The following is a 21689-nucleotide window of genomic DNA, read 5'->3' as shown; positions in this document are numbered from 1 at the left end:
ATATATATATATAATATATAGTTTATCTTACCTGTAAGATGAAGAGTTTGGATTGGCACAAGAGGTTCTTCCCTTGTGTGAAAAGGAACAACTTCTTGTTTCCCTAGAGCCTCGCAGTCACCTGGGGTGAGTGATAGTGTCTGACAAAGGCCTGTAGAGAATTGAGGGGAACAGTTCCACCAAAGACCCCAGCAAGGCTGAGGGTCTATTTCCGTCTTCACTCTTTCCTGCTGGGAATTGTACTCAGGAGAGCTAGATGTGGTGAGGCAGAACTATATAACTGGCTTACAGATCTTGGAGAAGTGTTGTGACTCTGTCATTCACCAGGGCACCTCTGGCCTCGGCAATCTCCAAGGATCAAGAATTTAAGAGTGCAAGGGATCACCTAATTTCTCCCATGAGGAAATGACCAGAGAGAGAAAGTAAGGAAAGGACTTGTCCAGAGTGACTTATTTCTTAAGTGGAATCAATATTGGAATCTGTATGTGGCTCCAAATCTATACTTTGCACCCTACCACAGCCTCTCCCTTTTCAGCTTTGAGATTCTGTGAATAGTGAGATGTTAGACACCATATTGCATATGGCCTCCCATCTCAGGTTGCAGTTGAGGCTTCCTGTTTATATTTAGATGCTGTAAGAAGAGAAAGAAGAGTTTTACTGTCACTGACCCACATTCATGTTTAGGCTGGTTTTGATGAGTTAAGTGATTGGCTCTCCTTTAGTTCTATTTAGAGAATAGCAAATACTCAGAAGGTACAGCACATCAGATGACAGAAGAGATTTGAAATAATCCTGATTTAGCACTGAAAGGCACTCTGGTTTATTGGATGGCTTGGTTTCAGTCAGAAATCTGTGGCATCATTGACCACAGTGAGGCCTGTGCAATGAAGAGCACTCAAATATGTACAGTGAAGAAACTTGCAAAGAATACAGACGATTTACATGGCATTCAGGCAGCTAGGTGGCACAGTGAATAGAGTGCCAGCCCAGGAGTCAGGAAGACTGACCTTCCTGAGTTCACATCTGTTCAGACACTTACTAGCAGTGTGACCCTGGGCAAGTCACTTAACTGTTTGCCTCAGTTCCTCATCTGCAGAATGAACTGGAAGAGGAAATGGTAAATCATTCTAGTATCTCTGCCATATGGGGTCAGGAAGAGACAAAATGACAGTATGATTTAAAATCTGGGGTGTCCTAGAGGGCAAATTTGAATACTGTCTCTTTTAGAAGTCCAAAGGGAAGTTTTAAAAATCTGTTAATTTTTTTTATTTTTCATTTTTTTTTATTGAGCACTGATATTTGCTATAGAGAGCAGTGCTAATTAATGCCTGGGAGAAGACCTAACGTTTAGACTCACAGAATTTATAGTCTAATGGGGGAGGAAGAGACAAAAATAATAATCATGGAAGGAGAAGCTGCAGAATAAGGATAAAATAAACTATTTAGAGCTCTTTAGGAGGCTGAGAGGGGTTTATTTGAGTTCTCTTAAGATAGGAAGTGTTATTAAGTTTATTACCCAAGTTGATAAAACATTCTTTAGAATAGACTTAAGAATGCTAGAACTAAGGGATTTCCTTTGAAATTCAAAAGAAGTTTGCTTTTAGTAGGATGAAATCTTATCTCACATAGTGACAGATTTATGGATCTTAATTACCTCCTCAGGTAGTCAATCCAGGCTAAAAGTATTGACAGGACCAAAGTCAAATAAATTCAGAGATGGTGTTTCTATAATGGAATATTGAGGGAGGGAGATAACCCTACTTTTTGAGGTTGGACTCATCTTTTGAAAGGCAGCCATGTTTTTCCATAATCTGACTCTGTGGGGTATATGAAAACTAAAGAATAATTGGAGAACTTTGAGAGAATTACAAGTATCCCTTCCACATGGCAGGAGTTAGGAATATGGCATCTTTGCAAACTGGAAAATCTGCTTAAAATTTTTTGGTCCCCACTTTGTACCAGAGTAGTCATCTGAATTTTTTCTTTTTCTTTCATGGGTGTATTTATGAGTTACTGAACTTTTTAAGGTATATTTATATTTCTAGCTTTTATGTGCCATCTCCTGGCTTTTGCATTCTTTTTTGCTAACTTTAACTTTTAACTTATTTTTACTTAAAAAAAAGGTGTATATATTTAAGGTACTAAAAGATAAAACATGTTGGTATTCAGTACTATACATATATTTTATGCATTTCTGAGTTTTTAAACTTTTTCTGTCATCTTCTGGCTTTTGCATGTCTTTGATTTCTACAAAACTCTCCCCAATTTCTTATTTAATTTCTTATGCCAACATACAATCCATTGAAACCGTGATGGGGCAAGGCATGATGTGAAACGGACACCTGTAGTTTCAGTAGTTTTAGGAGAGACTCCTGCTTGCAAAGGGTTGAGGGTAGAGTAGATAATTAGGAAATGGAAGCTTTGGGCATAGATAACTTTTTTCAGGAAACTTAGCTTTGAAGGGGAGGTGACATGGCATGGAAGACAGAAGATGAATTCAAGGAAAGTTTTTTCTTTTAGGATTTAGGATTCATTTTGTAGAAGTAAGAGTGTCTGTAGACAGCAGCGAAAGGGACCAATGGTGAGTAAAAGATTAAACACAGTCATGAGAGGGGATGATTGCTGTAGCACTGATGGCTGTGGAAGAAACAAACAAAAATCACAACTGTGTCGTTCATGTTGAAGGATGGAGGTGCATTGGGGTGAGGCCATGAAAAGTTAGGAATAGAGTGATGAAGCCCAAGATTGGATCAGAGGCAGAAGGGACCCTAGAATCTCTTCCTAGAGAAGTCAGAGGGTTTCACTCCCCTGTTTTTAGTTTGAGCCACCTCAGGACACAGAGGGGGAAGTGATTTGCCCAAAGTAGAATAGGTAGAAAGAAGTAGAACCAGGACTTCAAGACAGGCCCTGGGACTTCCAGTTGAGTTCTTATTCCAAAATACCACACTCGTGTCCTTACTCTTCTCAGTGAAGTTGGATCCTCAGCCATCTGCTACTTGTGTATGTACGTGGGGGTGGTTAGAGAGCTGTATTTGATTGAGAATGAGAAGAGATGGGAAAAAAGTTTGGATACGTGTGTAAAAAGAGAGGTAGGAAGTTGATAAGGGTATCATATAAGGTTAGTAATAATAGTGATAATAGCTAGAATTTATGTGGTTCTTTAAGTTCAGCAAAGCACCTTACAAATATTAACTGATTTTGTACCCAGAACTCTTCCAGATAGGTGCTATTATTATCCCCATTTTCTGGATGAGTACACGGAAGCAGTCAGCAGCTGGTAAGTGTCTAAGGTTCAATTTGGGCTCCTGAGGCCAGGTCCAGTGCTCTGTCTACTGTGCCCCCCAGTGACCGAGGTTGTCCAGCAGTAGCAAGAACTCAGTTGAGGTTGTATATCATTAATTTCTAGTGGATGAAATCAGCTTGGTTTTGAGGCTTTCTCCATTGGGAGTTTGTGTTGTGATAAGCTGAAAATAGCCCCAGAGCTGCTGTCTTCTGACTCTCCAGGGTCTATGTACCAAGGTGGGAGAACGGTACTGCCCGGGAGGCTTGGGTGGGCCTTCCTCCTAAGGGTGTTTATGAAGAGCAAGTGAGATTTTCATATTTGCACAGAGAAAGCTCTTTGGAACAGTAAAGTATTGACATTATTCGTTTTTTTCTTAACACAGTAATCAAAATACACATAGAGCAGGCTTCCTAGCTGTTCATTTTCTGTGGCTGTCTCAGTTGATCATGGGATGGCTCTTGTCACCAGGCCCCACAATCCTCTTGGTTTCCCTGGGAGAGAATGTGTGGTTTCTGGCAAAGCTGTCTTCACCACCAGTTATTGATTTCTAGACTTCCTTCTAGTTCTGATATAATTTTATTGAGGCATGGTAACAGTACCTCACCACTACTATTAACATTGATATTCCCTGTTTCTAAATAATAGTCTAAATAAATAAATTTCTAAATAATAGTCTAGTTCTATGCATTTTGTGGGTGTTCATCAAAGAGCTACTGGCACTAGGATACTTCTATGTCACATAGATTATTTCAAAAATAAAATCTGGAAAAGAGATTGTACTAAGCAGAGGTTGGAGTAGATAATTTCCCAGATCACTTCTGATTTTAACAGAATTCTCTGATCTTTTGGGGGGAATGTCTTTGTTTTCATTAGCAGAAACTGAGAATGAGTGTAGGTAAGAGTTTGCATTTTATCTTAGGGGCAAGAGGTGTTATATTCAATAACCTGGGAAGAGATGGATGCCACCTTGAGTGACAGGAATGGCAGTTGAGACACTCAGAATGTTCCCAGGTGCCGTGAGCCAGGGGCAAACGTTGGTTGGCCTCACCCTATAAATACCCCTCACAGTCACTTTGAGGGAGGTCTCTGGACTGAGAAGTCTTCGAACTCTGAAGTCTCTGGATTCAGAGGCTGAGAACTGGAGATCACAGATCTCTGCCAACCTCTGTGGTTCAAATCTGGGCAGTGGGTGGCTGGAAGGGTAGCTGGAAGGGTGGTTGAAGGGTTGCTGGGTGGTTAAGAAGGAGAGGGTAGGAATAAACCTGAATCTATCTCCTGATAGACTGTGAGAGCTAGTGAGTCACCAACACTGGTGGTAAGAGAGCTGAGAGAATAAAGACCATCAATACATCTGTAGCAATAGCTTCCCTATTCTCTGGCTTGGCTGTGGCCATGTCTGGCCGGAGATAGAGGGAGAGGTGAAATCTCCAGCCTCCACCTGATCAATAGCCTGCAGTCCTGATTGTTAATTAGTCTATAGGTAATAGATCAATAGGGTTTCCAATCACCAATCCTTGACCTTGTTATCCTTTCCCTGTTTTATAGATAAAAGAGTGTTCAACAACAAGTACCTTCCTGAGTGATCTTTCTATCACGGCCCTTGGGAAGGGAGTCAAATGCAGGCAGATCCTGAACGTTATCCAAGGCAGATCAATAGCCCAATACTAATATTTCCAACCCCAGGTTGGACCTGAAAGGTTACCCATCTATCTAACCTCTCGAAGGTCCTTACTTGGGCAGCTGTTAGAGAAAGGGGATAATTTGCAGCATCAGTCAGGGTAATAGGAGTAGGTGTTCCTCCAACCAACTGCAGCTGAGGAGATCATAGATAGATACTCATCATCGCCATCACTATATCTCTATATCTCCCTTGTACCCCATATTCCTATAACAGAAGTAGCCACTGGAGTCTCTAGGGCAGTGTAGTGATCTAGGCAGACTTGTGCTTTAGAAAGATGACTTTGGGGCACCGAGGTAGCACAGTGGATAAATAGTCAGACCTGGAAATGGGAGCCACTGGGCTCAAATGTGGCCTCAGACACTTCCTAGCCTTGTGACCTGGGGCAAGTCCCTTCATAGCAATTGCCTAGCCCTTAACCGCTCTTTTGTCTTGGCACTGTTACCCATTATTGAATCTAAGACAGAAAGTAAGGGTTTAAAAAAAAAGATTACTTTGGTATTTGTGTGGAGGACAAATTGGAGGGGAGGAATAGTAGAAGCTGAGAGTTTTTTAGCCCTGTCTTAAGAGACAGGTGCTGAGGGCCTCAGGGAGAGGAGCAGGCTAGGTGGTTGTGAAGTAGCAGAAACTTGTAATGTTATGAAAGTAGCCATTGTTAGACATGGCTACTGATTGGCTATGAGGCAGGAAGGAAATGGAGAGGTTGAGGATATCTTTGAAGGTCGAAATTTGCGTAACTAGAAAGATGGTGTTGCATTCAACAGAAATAGAAAAGTTAGGAAGAGGGTGTTGGATTTTGGGAAAAGAAAACGAGTTTGTTTTGACGTGTTAAGTTCAAATTGGCTTTGGGACAGCCAGTTGGAAATATCTGTGGAGCAATTGGGGATTTGAGCCTGGAGCTCAAGGCCTGGATATCTGGATGTTGGAGTCATCTGCATAGAGATGATAGTTTGAACTCATGGGAGCTGATGGGATGAGTGAATATGATGAAGAGGAGCCAGGACAGAGTGTTGGTGCCTACTTCATTTTTAGGGGTGGGGAAATAGATGACAGTCTTGCAAAGGAGCCTGAGAAGAACCAGCCAGATGGGTATGAGGAGGACCAGCAGAGATCAGTGCCACAAAATTCCAAGGAGTGGAAAATTTTCAAGTTTTTGATTGTAAAGAGGTCAAGAGAAGAATGAAGACTCAGAAAAGTCCATAGGATTTAGTAATTAGATGGTCACTGGTAGCCTTGGAGAGAGAAATTTCAGTTGAGTAATGAAGTCAGAAGTCATGTTGCCAGTTAAGAAGGGAGCGAGAGCAGTGGAGATGAAGGCAATGAGTGTGGACAACTTTTTCTAGGAGTTGGTCCTTCATGATCTAATGTAGAACACTTAGATAACTATAATGCTTAGATAACTATAATGCAAGTGTGATAGGTGTCATTTTTTCAGAAGAATAGTCAGACTCATTGGACTGCAGCAGCTTGTAGACTCCACACTCTTCCTTTCTTTGAAAATCAAGACATTTGCCTGCTCTAGTCTTGTGGCAACTGCTACTCTTGAATTTCTTTCAGAGTTTACAGAAGCCATTTGTTCCAGACTTTTTAGTACCTGGAATAAAGTTTGTATGAACTCAATGTTTTGAATTCATGAAGGATAGCTAGTTAGATGCTCTCTTATGTGTCCTTATCAATCAATCAACTATTTATTAAGTCCCTGCTATTTGTCAGGTGCTGTGATAGGCATTGGAATAAAAACACAAAAATAATTTTTTATCTTTGTTGATCATGAGAGCCTTAGTAAGATAATAGAAGGTCAATTACACCTGTTTCACTCATCCTTAAAACTGTCTCTGACTATTAGTAAGAAGGCAGCTGATTCAAAGGATTAATTGTGGTCCTATAAAGTATAAGAGGTGTATTCCTAAGGGGATTTCTTGATACCACTTTATCACCATTTCCTACTTTATGATGGTAAAAATATTTTTAATGTCTTTTTCTAAATTTATGGTAACTGAGAATATTATTAATGGTAGTCCTTCAACCCAACAAGGAGTCTTCTAGAATTGTAATGGGATCCAGCTAGGGCCATAATGTCATAATTTTGTCTCCCTGACTGTTGATCTTCAGCATTTGAAAATTTATAGATTGGGTCAGGAAAGGGCTTGTGAACAGCTTGCTACTGTGAAATGTAAATCTTCCAGGACAGAGCCTGGTAAATTAGTTCTCTTCTCCAGGGGATTGATGATTGTAGTAATCATTATACTATATATTTGTATTTAGCACTTTACAGATTACATAATACTTCCACATAATTAGCATGTTTGATCCTTGTAACCTACTTTTGGGAATAGTCTTAGCAGGTATTGTTGTCTGTATTTTACAGATGAGGAAACTGAGGTTCACCAGAAATCACATAGCTAGTAAGTTCATACAACTGAATCAAGAGAAAATTAAGTAAGGGGCAGCTAGGTGGCTGAGTGGGTAGAGAGTCAAGCCTGAAGGTGGGAGTTCATGGGTTCAAATTTGACCTCAGATCCTTCCTAACTGGGTGACTGTAGGCATGCTTCTTAACCCCAGTTGCTGAGTCTTTACTGTTCTTCTGCCTTAAAACCAATACTTAGTATTGATTCTAAGACAGATGGTAATGTTTTTTTTCATATTTCCATATTGTTTATTGTTGTAAGAGAATACTCATGTAAAACCAAGATCCCAAAATAAAAACAAAAGTAAAGTAAAAAATAACATGCTTTAAGGGGCAGCTGGGTAGCTCAGTGGATTGAGAGCCAGGCCTAGAGACGGGAGGTCCTAGGTTTAAATCTGGCCTCAGACACTTCCCAGCTATGTGACCCTGGGCAAGTCACTTGACCCCCATTGCCTACCCTTACCACTCTTCTGCCTTGGAGCCAATATACAGTATTGACTCCAAGATGGAAGGTAAGGGTTTTAAAAAAAAATAATATGCTTTAATATGCAGCATTCTTTATCAGAAGCCTCTCAGTCTTTCACTTTGCATCAATTCATGTAGGTCTTTCCAGCTTTTTCTGGAATCATCCTGTTCATCATTTCTGACAGCAAAATAGTATTCGATCACCATCAGATATTGCTATTTGTTCAGCCATTCCCCAATTTGCCACCACAAAAAAGAGCTGATATAAATATTTTTGTACAAATAAGTTCTTACCCATTTTTTGGATCTCTTTGGGGTATAGACCCAGTAGTGATAATACTGGGCCAACAGGTATGTAAAGTTTTATAGGTCTTTGGGCATAGTTCCAAATTGCCCCCCAAAATGTTTGGATCAGTTTACAACTCCATCAACAATGCACTACTGCCCCAATTTTGCCACATCCCCTTCAACATTTATCACTTTACTTGTCATATTGGCCAGTTTGATTGGTGTGAGGTGGTACATCAGATTTGTTTTAATTTTAATTTTTTTAATTGAATGATTTAGAATATTTTTTCATATAATTATTGATAGCTTTGATTTCTTCATCTGAAAACTGTTTATATCCTTTGACCTTTTGACAATTGGGGAATAGCTTATATTCTTATAAGTTTGACTTAGTTCTCTAAATTTGAGAAATTAGACCTTTGTCAGAGAAATTTGTTATAAAAATTTTTACTGAATTTGTTGTTTGCCTTCTAATCTTGGTTACATTGGTTTTGTTTGTACAAAACCTTCTTCAATTTAATAAGTAAAAATTATTCATTTTACATCTTCTAATGTTCTCTATATCTTGTTTGGTCTTACTTTCTCTGTATATCTGACCGGTAAACTATTCTGTGTTCCCCTAATTTACTTATGTTATCACCCTTTATGATGTCTAAATCATGTACCCATTTTGACTTTATCTTTGTATAAGGTGTGAGATATTGGTTTATACCTAGTTTCTGCTATGCTGTTGTCCAGTTTAGAAGGTAAGATTTTAGGGGAAAAAAGAAAACATCAAGCCAAGAGATTTTACTGTACCATGGTGAGCCAGATCTTCCTTGAATGGGAAGCTCCTTTTATAGTGGATTTTATGTTGTTCTGAGGTAGAGACAGCCTAAGAATCAGGGACAGAATTAGAAGAGGAATGAAGAAGGGAATGTGGCTGGCTTGGACTCTTTTGTTAAAATGGAGGTTCCAGGAAGTTTTGGGGGAACCAGCCAGAAGATCAGATGATAGAGTTTCAGGGAAGGAGTGATCTTTCAGAGTGAGAAAACTGCTGTGGAATGGTGGCTAAACCTTAGAGTAAGGAGTGCAATCCAGAGAAGAATGAGGGATAAAATCTAAGAGATGTAGAATGCAATTCCTAGGAAAACCTAAGGAATGAATTCTGGTAGAGCAGTGTTAAATATTGTAATGTGGCATAGTAGAAAGAAGACTAAATCTAGAAGTATGGAGATCTGGATTCTGGGCTCTTCTCTGCCACCAATTAGGTACTTTGGGCAAATCACATCCTAGTGTTCGATTTCCTCATTTTTTTAAAGTGAAGGTGTTAATAATTTAGATAATTTTTGTGATACTTTCCAGATTTAATTCCACAAAGTTATGAATCCTTTTAAAAATTGAGAATATAGATACATGGGAGTATTCTAGTTAATTAAAATAAAAAATAGTAATAATAGTTGACATTATTGTTGGACTTTATGGACTACAAAATATTTTCCATACATTATTTCTTTTGTGCAGGTATTGCCATGTCCATTTTAAAGATGAGGAACCTGAGGCTCAGATAAGTCGTCACTTGCTTAAATTCTATCAGATATTAAATAGAGCTGAGATTTAAATTGCTGTGTTCTGACTCTAGATGGAGAGCTTTAACATTAAAAAAAAAGTCGTGTCATAGCCACTGATTGTTACCAAAGATTCCAGCTGTAGATAACATAGTAATTAATTATTCATGCATTTTATATCTCTGAAATTTCAAAAGACTTGTCATGGTCTTGTGTGTAGTTCTTCAGGATACTCATTATGAACATTAGTCATTATATACAGAACTTTAAGGGCCTAAAGAAAAACTTTGGCCAAAGAGAACAGTTAGTTCATGTAAGTATGATGGCATTGTTCAAGATAACTTCTTCATCAAAAAACAAATGGTGCACAATTTCAAATACTCCTTAGCAGTCCTGATTAAATCCAAGTTAAATTGGCCACTTCTTCCTGGTTATATATCATCTTTTTTAAATAAATTAAAATTTGATTTTAAATTACATATAGAAACAGTTTTTTTACAATTGTTTTCTGATTGCTTTGTGATTTATAGCTTTTCTTCCCTCTCTCTCCCCTCCTCATGGTGGTAAGTAATCTGATATAGGTTATATCAGTACTTTCATGCAATACATATTTCTATTTTTCCCATATTGTGACAGAAGATACATATCACCTATGCAATGAAAAACTCATAAAGGAAATGAAGTGATGGATGGCAATTAGATTCCAATAGTTCCTTCTTTGGCTGTGTATAGCATTTTTTTTATCACAAGACTCCTGGAGTTATCTTGGATTCTTGTTTTGCTGATAAGTTTATTCCTTCACAGTTGATATTGGACAATATTTCTGTTACTATATATGGTATTTTCCTGGTTTTGCTCATTTTACTTTGCATTGGTTCATGTAATTCTTTTCCAAGTTTTCCTGAATTCCTCCTGTTCATCATTTCTTATGGTGCAATAGTTTTCCATTACATCCATATACCACTGCTTGTTCAACCACCCCCCAATTGATGGCTACCCCCTCAGTTTCCTGATTATGTATCTTAATAAAGAGTAGTTAACAGCCGAGATAATTTTCTTTTGTGTCTAGTTCTCTTCCAAATCTCTTAGGTCTTTGCTTTTAGAATCTGTATAAACAGTTTTAAATCCCACTATTGAACTTCTAGTAAGCAAAAGAGATTGGGCATAATCATTGTTGATGTTCTCTTTTACAAGGCTGTGTGCTTGCCAGTATGAGCTTATTTCCTTACCTTTTTGTTGTAAAGGTAAGGGTTCAGATTATAAAATTAGTAAGGATGCATTATATTTGTTTTTCTACACTGCTATCCCTTATTCTTATATCTGCGTGGCTTTTTGAGTTAGCAGAATTATAGAGTTAACCTGTTTGTTCAAGGCAGTTAATTCACTGCATCTAATGTATGCATTGGTTAATTAAGACACTTTCTCCATACAGCTGGGAGGGTTTTGTTTCTTTTTTCCTTGTTTCTTTCTCTCTTCCCTTCTAGCATGCTTTAGGTGGGAGAAGCAGTCAGAGTGCTCTTCCTCTGAATGTTACTGAGTCACAGGACCCTGAGTTTTTCTACTGTTTGGGCCATTGTTACTTATAAGCCCCTCACAGACAACGTCTTTACTTAATTTTGTTTCCCTTTTTCCCCCCTCATTTCAGGTCTTTGTTTAGAGAAGTTGCCAATTTCTTCTTCTGCTAGTAATCTTCATGTAGACCGGGAGCAAGATATCATTACCTGCTATGAGAAGGCAGGGGACATTGCTCTCCTTTACCTCCAGGAGATAGAAAAGGTGAGTATAAATGATTGTACAATCAACATGAACTTTCTATTCCAGTTGTGGGGGAGGAAAACCTGAGCAAAGCTTTACTAATGCATGTCATGCATCTCTGCCTGCAGTATTTTACCTCTCTTGTCTTTTATTCCTGTGCCTGAAAATGATGACAGGTAGTTGTGACCTTATTGCAAGGTTTCAGGAGAAGAGGAAAGAATGCTGAACTTGGGATCAGAAGACAACCTTTATTTTAGTTCTGCCCTTTAGCAGCTGATGACTTTTTAGAAATCTCTTCACCTTTTGGCTCTTCATTTTTCTCATACGCAAAATTAAGATGTTGCATTTTAAAAAACATTTTGATAATTGGATTTTAGCATAGTGGTATATTCATGATCTGGGAAGTGATGGATGCCACCTTGAATGACAGGGAAGGCAGTTGGAAGACACGGAATGTTCCCAGGTGCCCTGAGCCAGGGGCGAATGTCAGTTGGCCCCACAGTATAAATACCCCTGACAGCCACTTGAAAGAGGTCTCTCTCTGGGCTGGAGGTCTCTGGACAGGAGTCTCTGGACTGGGAATCTCTGAGTGGGTGGTGAAGGGAGGCAGGGAGGTCTGTGAAGAAGAAGGTAGGAATAGATCTGAATATTTCCTGAAAGACTGTGAGAGCTAGTGCATCACCAAACACTGGTAGTGAGAAAGCTGAGAGAATAAGATCACCAACACAGCTGCATCAGTAGCATTCCCTATTCTCTGACTTGGCTGTGGCCAGGCTGGGCCAGAGGTAGTGGAAAGAGTAAATCTCCAGCTTCCACCTGATTAATAGCTTCCAGTCCTTATTGTCAACTAGTTTATAGATAATAGATTGATAGGGTCTCCAATCCCCAATTCTAGTCCTGTTTATCCTTTCCCTGATTATAGATAAAGAGAATTCAACAAGTACCTTCCTTAGTGGTCCTTATATCATGACTCTTGGGGAGGGAGTGAAACGCAGTCAGATACCAAACGTCATCCAAGGCAAATCAACAGCCCAATAAAAATCTATCCAACCCCAGGTTGGACCTGGAAAGGTTACCCATCTATCTAACCTCTCGAGGGTCCTTCTTGGGCAACTGTTAGAGAGAAAGGGGTACATTGTGCATCTATATCTCCCTAGGACCCTTTTTATTTATAACAATAGTCAGTTTTCTTTGTAATCCTGTGTATATTTTATTTTATGCATTTAAAAAAGTGATTCTGAGAAGGGGTCTATGAGCTTCACCAGACTTCTCAAGGAGCAGGCCCAGAATACATAAAAAGAGAAGAGTTTCTGTGTTAGGGGATCTTTGACACTCCTCTGTTTTTCATGAGACACATGCTTAGACTCACCTAGAAACTGAATCAAGAACTTCGTATCACTTTTCCCTAATCTTTAGGAGCAGCTTGGTAACACTGTTGAGAGAATGATGAATTAGGTGTTAGAAGAAGTTGAATTCTGGGCATATTCAGTAATGGTTTATGCATTTTGCTTATATTTTGTGAATTCAAATATCCTCTTAGTTTTCTGTACATTCTGCAGCTATGGAACATCTGTTTCCAGGAAGATAAAGCATATTATGGTTGTATTGGCTTCTAACCATTTACCAGCAAGAAAAATATGTGGGTTTGGGGAAAATATTAAAGACCGCTAACAGTGCCATTGATGGTGAATGAATATTCTATTAAAAGTATTCTGTACCCTTCCATTGGATCTCTTTTGATAAACTACAGGACTTTTAGTTTTGAAGGCCAAAAGTTCCCCACAAAGAATAAATGAGAAAGGGAATGTTCATGATTTACTGTTTTTTTAAAGTTTAACTTATACTGAGTTATCTTATATGCTTCAGGGTCTCCATTTGTTGGTGTGAATAACAATGCGTGATCTTAATTATTTCAGTTTAATAGCAAACCTTTACTCATTATCTCCTATGGATTAGACATTGCTAGATAGGCACCAGGGATATAAAGGCAGAAATAAAGCATCACTTCATTGGACTTTATTGAGAGTAAATGCAAGTTGTTTTTAAGAGTCTTGATATGAAAGTTTATATTATCAAGGTTATTTAGGTATCTGTAAATTTTTTTCTGGAAGAGAAGAGTTGATCTCTTAAAGGGAAGAAAAGATTTGTGTATAAATGCTGCATTCTCTATAATTGAATATAATAAATCAAATTAGGTAATACTGAATTAATTATGACATATTTATGACCTTGATTAATTTATACTCAGAATAGTGACATTATGCCAAAAATAAAGTTGTCATCCCTGAAAGAAATTTCTAGTGGTGTATTTCGATTAATAAAGATGATTTCATACTTATATATCTTCATGTGCCTCTTGCTTTTAGCAAATGAAATCGTCCCATCTTTGTCTTTTGTGAACATTAGTTAATAAGTCAGTTATGAATTCCCTGAGCATGACTTGACCCAAGTATAGAAACTTTAACTTCCGCTAACAATTAATTTTTTATTTTCTATTTTACAGGGGGGAAAAGTTAATATCCAAATATAGGACTTTTGTAAGGCCCCCCCCCCCCTTTAAACTATTTTTGGTATCTTGTGTCTGGAGAAGAAATATCAGGAACAAATTATTGCAATATCAAGCCTGAAAACCATTCCCAGTTATCCAGGATAAAAAGAGCTCACAATAGCTAACTGATCTGCAGATTTCTTCCCTCCATTTGATATTTACTATGTGTCCACTTGACATTTGTCTTAGAGCAGAAGTTCCTAACCTTTTTTGGCTAATTTGTCTTAGAGCAGAAGTTCTTAACCTTTTTTGGCTGCCCCTTTTCACAATCAGGTTTCTATTTGAACATAAAACATAAAATTATAAAGGAAACTAATTATAAAAACAGGTATTATTAAAACATTCAAACAGTTGAAGAAGTTCTCTAGTTCTTGATTAAGAACATTCCTCCCTTTAGTCCACCAAGCAGGTTTCTTAAATGAGGAAAATGAAACCCTGAGAGATTGTGACTTGACAAAGGTCATCCAGCTGCTAAGAGTCAGGGCATGACTAAAAGAACAGAATACAAAAGATTTTACAAAGAAAACCAGCTACATTTAGGTATAGTTACCAAAATGGTAAAAAAATCAACCAGACAAAAAATTCAGAGGCTCTCCTAAAGAACTCTTGTCTTGTAGTGAAATATGTTGGAGAACTTAGAAGTTGGTTTACATGTAAGATCACCTTGTAATCCTGAATTCAGAACCAAGAAAATACCATCAAAAGGTCTCATGAAAGGGCTGCAGTTACCACTCATTTATCATCTTGAAGTTCTATAAAATTGGAGCAAAAAGAAAAGGCTTCTCATACTTTCCCCTACATTCTTTCTCTTTAATTCTAGCCAAAGTGGGTATGTTTAAAAAAAAAAAAAGCTCATAGAGTCATGGAAAAGCCTTTTGAATCAATGCTTCCTTTTTTTTCCCCGAGTTTTATTTTTTATTCTGAATTTAAGAAACAGTGAATAAAATGAGCATTTTTATGTGTAAAGTAGAACAGGAAGAAGATTGAATGTGAAACTGCAAATCTATTACATACAGCTTGCTTTTCCCTTTTCCTTTTTCCTGGAATAAATTCAATGTGTAACTTTCGATACTATGCGTTTATTTTTTTTCCCTTTAATCTTCTCTATTCTATGCATTTAAAAAACCCACCCTATTTTGTTTCTTTTTGAGGGGCACCCCTATAGCTTCCACTCTTCCTCTTTCCCCCTTAAGGAAGTATTTTTTTATAAGTAATGTATATGTATAGTTAAGCAGAAGAAATTCCTACATTGACCCTGTCCACAATTATGTTTCATTTTGCCTCTTGAGTGCATTTCTTTTCTGTAAGGACATGGGTGACATGCTTTATCCTGACTAGTCATTGCATTGGCACATTCTTAAATTTTTCTTTACAGTGTTGGTGCTGTTGTGCGAGTTATTCTTCTGGTTCTGCTCTCTCCTTCATATACTTTCCTTTAAAGTGTTATATTTATGAAATATACTTGATATAAGTAATTTGAAATGGGAATGGTTTTTGCACAACCATCCTAGGAACTTTGTGTGAAGAACAGTGAGGACAGGATTTTTGTGCCTCCTAGTATGCCCAGTGAATCCCTAGGTGGCCCAGTAGGTAAAGTGATGGGCGTTAAGCCAGGAAGTCTTTCATTTCTGAGTTCAAATCTGGACTGAGACACATACAAGCTATGTGATCCTGGGCATGTCATTTAGTCCTATTTGCCTTAGTTTTCTCATCTATAAAATGATCTGAGAAGGAAATAGTATATCACTTCAGTATCTTTGCCAAGAAAACTCAAAATGCAGTCATGAAGAGTTGGACATGACTGAAATGATTGAACAACAACAATCACACACCTGTGTTAACTCTGGGATTTTCCCCTGCTCTCCCCCTCCCTCATTCCATTTATGACTCTTGGCCTCATCTTTTAATTTCCTCCCTAATTTTTTTCTCCTTTTGACCTCTGGTCTGTTCCTCTTCAGGAGCCTTGTTTTAAAAACAAAAACAAAAACAAACCCCAAACCCTTACCTTCCTTCTTAGAATCAATACTATGTTTTGGTTCTAAGGCAGAAGAGTGGTAAAGGATAGGCAATGGGAGTTAAGTGACTTGCCCAGGGTCACACAGCTAGGAAGTATCTGAGGTCAGATTTGAACCTAGGAGCTCCCATCTCTGGGCCTGACTATCAAACCACTGAGCTACTCGGTTGCCCCCAAGAACCTTGTTTTCTTGTCTTTTATCTGTTAGCCTGGGAAATGGTTAGATAAATTGTAGGTAAAATGGACTGGTATTTATGGTGCCTCCCATCTTTTTTCTCTCCAATTTATACTTAAGTTAAATAATGTTTCTGCAGAAATAATTTTTGTAAATGCTTAGGTCATAGGGTAAAGGATTATGGATTTAGTATAAGGATGGACTTTATTGAGTCCAACCTTTTTATTTAGTTGATGAAGACAGAAGATGAAACTAGGGTGGTAAAGTAAGTGGACTCAAGTTCACCTAGTAAGCATCAGAAGCAGGATTTGAATTCAGGTTCTCTTTTTCCAAATTCAGTGCTCTTTTGCCTATACAACTCTGTCATTTCCATGTTCAAGAATCTTTAAGGGGCTCATTATTTCCTTAGGGTAAAATAAAACATCCTTAATTTGACATTAAGAGGCTTTTGCACTCTGATCACAAACTAACTTTACAGTCTGATATTATACTTCCAGCCAGACCAGACTTTTCAGCCTTTTCCCAGGTTCAACTTGCCCTTTACCTGTTTTCCCAAGTCAGCAATAGTCCCTTTGCTTTTCTGATTGATGAAATGCTTCTCTTTCTTTGAGTATCAGCTTAGGTTCACTTCATGGATGAAATTTTTCTCGACATACACTCCCCACCAGCTTTAAAGGTATCTTGTCACTATACCTTTCTATCTTGTATCATACATAGTCATTTACTCGCCATCTTTCTGATTAAATTATAAACTGTATATTTCTATCACTTAACACAGTGTAGGTGCTTAATACATTTTTTGTTTTTTATTTAATTGAAAATTTAAAATAATTTATTTTTTTGTCATGCAAAACACACTTCCATATTGGTCATTGTTGTAAGAGCAAACTCATATATAACCAAAACCCCAAAATAAAACCATTCACTGATGTGAAAGACAACTCCAACATTTCTTCTCTGGAGGTGGACTGGTGTATTGTCCCAGGTCATTGCATTGCTGAGAGTAGCCAAGTTTTGACAGATAATCATTGTCCAGTATTGCTGTTATTGTGTACAGTGTTCTGCCAGTTCTGCCTATTTCACTCTGCATCAGTTCCTACAGATCTTTCAAGCTTTTTCTGAAATCATCTTGTTTATTATTTCCTATAGCACAATAGTATTCCATCACCAACGTGTGCCACAGTTTGTTCAGTCATTCCCCAATTGATGGACATCCCCTCAATTTCCATTTCTTTGCCACCATGAAAAGAGCTGCTATAAATATTTTTTTGTACAATTAGGTCTTTTCTGCTTTTCTATGTTCTCTTTGGGATATAGACCCAGTAGTGGTATTACTGGATCAAAGGGTATATACAATTTTATATTTCTTTGGACATAGTTCCAAATTGTCCTCCAGAATGGTTGGATCAGTTTACAACTTCACCCAGCAGTGCATTAATGTCCCAATTTTGCCATAATCCCTTCAACATTTGCCACTTTTCTTTACTGTCTTATTGGCCAATCTGATAGGTGTTGAGGTGTTGACCTCAGCATCGTTTTAATTTTCATTTCTCTAATTGAGTGATTTAGAACATTTTTTCATATGATTATTGATGACTTTGATTTTTTTCTCTGAAGAACTGCTTGTTCATATCCTTTGACCATTTGTCAATTGAGGAATGATTTGTATTCTTTTGATTTAAATTTGACTTAAATTTAACCTAGTTCTCTAGAAATTTGAGAAATGAAATCTTTATCAGAAACATTTGTTATAAAATTTTTTCCAGTTGTTTCCCTTCTAATCTTGATTACATCAGTTTTGTTTGTGCAAAAGCTTTTAAATTTAACATATCAAAATTATTTAATTTACATTTTCAAATACTTGCTATCTCGTTTGGTTATAAATTCTTCCCTTCTCCAAAGATCTACCTGGTAAACTATTCTGTGTTCCCCTAATTTAGTTATGGTGTCACTCTTTACATCTTAATCATTTATCCATTTTGATCCTGTCTAGGTATAGTGTGTAAAATATACCTATACGTAACTTCTGCCATACTGGTTTCCAATTTTCCCAGCAGTTTTTGTTAGTGACTTCTTATTCCAAAAACTGGGATCTTTGGGTTTATCAAACACTAGATTACTAGGTCATTTACCCCTGTATGTTGTGTATCTTATTTGCTCCATTGATCTACCATTCTATTCCTTAGCCAATACCAGTTTGTTTTGATGATTGCTGCTTTATAGTAGTACATTTTGAGATCTGATACTACTATGCCACCTTCCTTCACATTTTTTTTCATGAGTTTTCTTGATATTCCTGACTTTTTGTTCTTCCAGATGAATTTTGTTATTATTTTTTCTGTTTCTATAAAATAATTATTTGGTAGTTTGTTTGGTATGGCACTAAATAAGTTAATTTAGGTAGAATGTCATTTTTATTATATTAGCTTGGCCTTCTCATGAGCACTTAATATTTTTCTAGTTGTTTAGCTCTAACTTTATTTGTGTAAAAAGTGTTTTGTAATTGTATTCATATAATTCCTGTGTTTGCTTTGGCAAATAGATTCCCAGGTATTTTATGTTGTTTAGAGTGATTTTTAAATGGAATTTCTCTTTCTAACTCTTGCTGCTGGACTTTGTTGGTAGGATGTAGAAATGCTGATTGTTTATGTGGATTTATTTTGTATCCTCCAACTTTTCCAAAGTTATTAATTATTTCAACTAGTTTTTTAGTTGATTCCCTAGGATTCTCTAAGTATACCATCAGGTAATCCACAAAAAGTGATAGTTTAGTTTCCTCTTGCTTACTTTTTAATTCCTTCAATATCTTTTTCTTTCCTTATTGCTAAAGCTAGCATTTCTGGTATAATATGAAATAACAGTGGTGATAATGGACATCCTTGCTTCACCCCTAAACTTATTGGGAGAGCTTCTAACTTATACCCATTGCAGATGGTACTTGCTGAAGGTTTTAGGTAGATACTACTTGTCATTTTAAGGAATTACCAATTTACTCCTAAGCTTTCTAGGTTTCTTAAAAGGAATAGGAGTTGTATTTTGTCAAAGGCTTTTTCTGCAGCTATTGAGATAATAATGTAATTTCTATTAGTTTGTTTATGGATATAGTCAATGCTAATAGTTTTCCTAATAGTAAACCAGCCCTGTATTCCTGGTGTTAATCCCATTTGGTCATGGTGAATGATCCTTGTGATCCTTACTTAATACATTTTTTGTTTTTTATTGAATTGAAAAAAATTTCTAATAAGATTGGTTTTTATGTTCCCAACATTATTCTTCCCTCTCTCCCTCTCTACCTTTCTCCTTCCCTTTCTTCCTTCCTTTTTTTCTTATTCCCTTTCTCCCTTCCTTCCTGCTTCAAAAGCCATTGATTAAAAAAGTCAGCAGTGAATGCTTGTACTCCTTTTAGAGAATTTAAAAACAATTCAGTTTGGATAATAGTTTTAGAGAATTTGATAATAATTCATTTTTTATAATACTGAATGGTTTAAATAATTTTTATTTTTTGTTATTTTGAACTTGACAAATCCCAACAAATATGATCATTTCCACATACAAAGAATAGAAAAATATGATTTAATATGAATCCATGAATTCCAGCTTGGGTTTTTAAAACCTATCCTGCTTGTCTGTAACTTTTTTTGAACTTCATTCTGATCTTTTGTGTATTTAAAAAAATGCTTCAATGATCTTTTTTTGGCTGTCACTCACAACTCTCTTCCCACCCAACTTTGTTCCGTGTGCTTTCCCCCATTATAAAAGTAAAACAGCAACAACAAACAAACACAGTCAAGCAAAAGATACTGGCCATGTCTGAAAATGTGTGTCTTATTCTGCACCTCAAGTCTATCACCTCTCTGTCAGGAGGTAGGTAATATTCTTTACCATTTGTTCTCTGGAGTCATGGTTGGTCATTGTATTGATCAGAATTCTTAAAGACTTGTAGAATGTCTTGATCATTGAATAAATTGTTCTCTGATTCTGCTCATTTTACTCTGCATTAATTTATAAAGGTCTTCCCAGGTTTCTCTGAATCCATCTGAATTTCATCACTTCTCATGGTACAGAAATATTCCATTATTTGTATAGCATAGTTTTTTCAGTTATCCCCTAATTGATGGGACTTTATGGTTTAAAAAAATGAAATTTTTTTCACATAAAAAATATTAGGTAGGCCATATAAGTATTTTAAACCCATATTTTATAGATGAAGAGACTGAGAAAGTTAAACAATTTGCTTCCGGTCACACCACTCAAGTCATACTACTAGTAAAGCTAGGACTTAAAACCAGAAATACTTGCTCATAGCCCAGTGCTGCTTCTGCAACACTTAGCTATTTGTTTTTAAAACTTTGAGACATCTGTAATAGCTTCGATATGATCAATAGTTGGGAAATTTTGGAAAGCTTAATTACCTGCCTCTAAAAAGTGAGTTCTTTCTCAGTAGAGGTACTCAGAGGCTAGGTCACCATTCGATGGAGATATTTTAGAGAAGATACTTATTTTAGGTAAAAATTGAAATAGACGACTGATAGGGTTCTTTTCCAACTCTGAGATTTACTGTGGTTTAAAAAAAGAAAATCTTTGATATAAAGTAGGTAATAAATAGGTTGCAACTTGATTAGATGCTATTCTTCCCTTAAATATATATATTTTTATACTTAAGAGATATTTGTATATGTTTGCACATCAATTTGGCCCATTGAATAGAGTGCTTGGCCTGGAGTCAGGAAGACCTTAGTTCATATCTTAAAGATATGTGCTTAATGGAGCTGTGACTCTGGGTAAGTCACTCTGTCTATTACAGTTTTCTAAACTATAAAATGAGATTAATAATAGCACCCACTTCTCAGGCTTGTTTTGAGGATCAAATGAGATAATATTCAAACAGTGGTTGGCACATAGTATATACTTAATAAATCTTCCTTTCTTCTCTCTTTCTCTCCTTCCATTTGTCCCATCCTTGCTCTTGATATTTTTTTTTAGAGCAAAACCTTCACATGATATTTGAGAAGTTTATATATTTATTTATTTGTTCATTTGTTTGTTTATTTACTCATTTATTCTAGCATATATTATACAAGGAAATATTAGCCAGCCTATGAGAAGTGCTGAAGGTTACTTTCCCTGAATGACCCTTGGAATAGGCTTTTTTCTTCTTGTGATGTTACTTCTCCATTATTTTTACTTCTTGAGCTGTTTGGCCTTAAAAGTTTAAATCAGTCTGTTTAGTGCCAGGAGCAGTAATAAATGCTTTTGTTTTCCTATATTGATGACTTTTAAATTAAAAACATTTTTTAGATATCATCTCATAGTCAACTCCTACCCATGCCCTCTGTTTGTCTGTGCTCCTTCTAACTGCCCAAATAATGAGAAAGTTATTAGGAGAATTATAAGTCTCATCTTCCAATGTAGGAATGTAAATGGTCTAAACTTGCTGAATTTTTTATGATTTCTCTTTCCCTCTATACCCTCTTATGTTTGAGTTTTATTTTTGAAAGTTATGTTTTCTATTCACTTCTGATCTCTTCA

At 36.8% G+C, this 21689-nt stretch overlaps 1 protein-coding gene across 3 annotated transcripts in view; it reads left to right on the top strand.

Moving 5' to 3' along the window:
- Positions 1 to 21689, top strand: part of TTC7B (tetratricopeptide repeat domain 7B) — a 342224-nt gene that overhangs the window by 30182 nt on the left and 290353 nt on the right. For all 3 annotated transcript variants that reach the window (XM_044665011.1, XM_044665010.1, XM_044665009.1), the window contains exon 3: positions 11314 to 11444. In XM_044665011.1, coding sequence (XP_044520946.1) covers positions 11314 to 11444 — 131 coding nt within the window. The remainder of the gene's footprint in view (positions 1 to 11313; positions 11445 to 21689) is intronic.

Source organism: Gracilinanus agilis, chromosome 2 (genome assembly GCF_016433145.1).
Source record: "Gracilinanus agilis isolate LMUSP501 chromosome 2, AgileGrace, whole genome shotgun sequence".
Taxonomy (NCBI): domain Eukaryota; kingdom Metazoa; phylum Chordata; class Mammalia; order Didelphimorphia; family Didelphidae; genus Gracilinanus; species Gracilinanus agilis.
The sequence above is the reverse complement of the archived record's forward strand: the minus strand, read 5'-3'. Positions and strand labels throughout refer to the sequence as shown.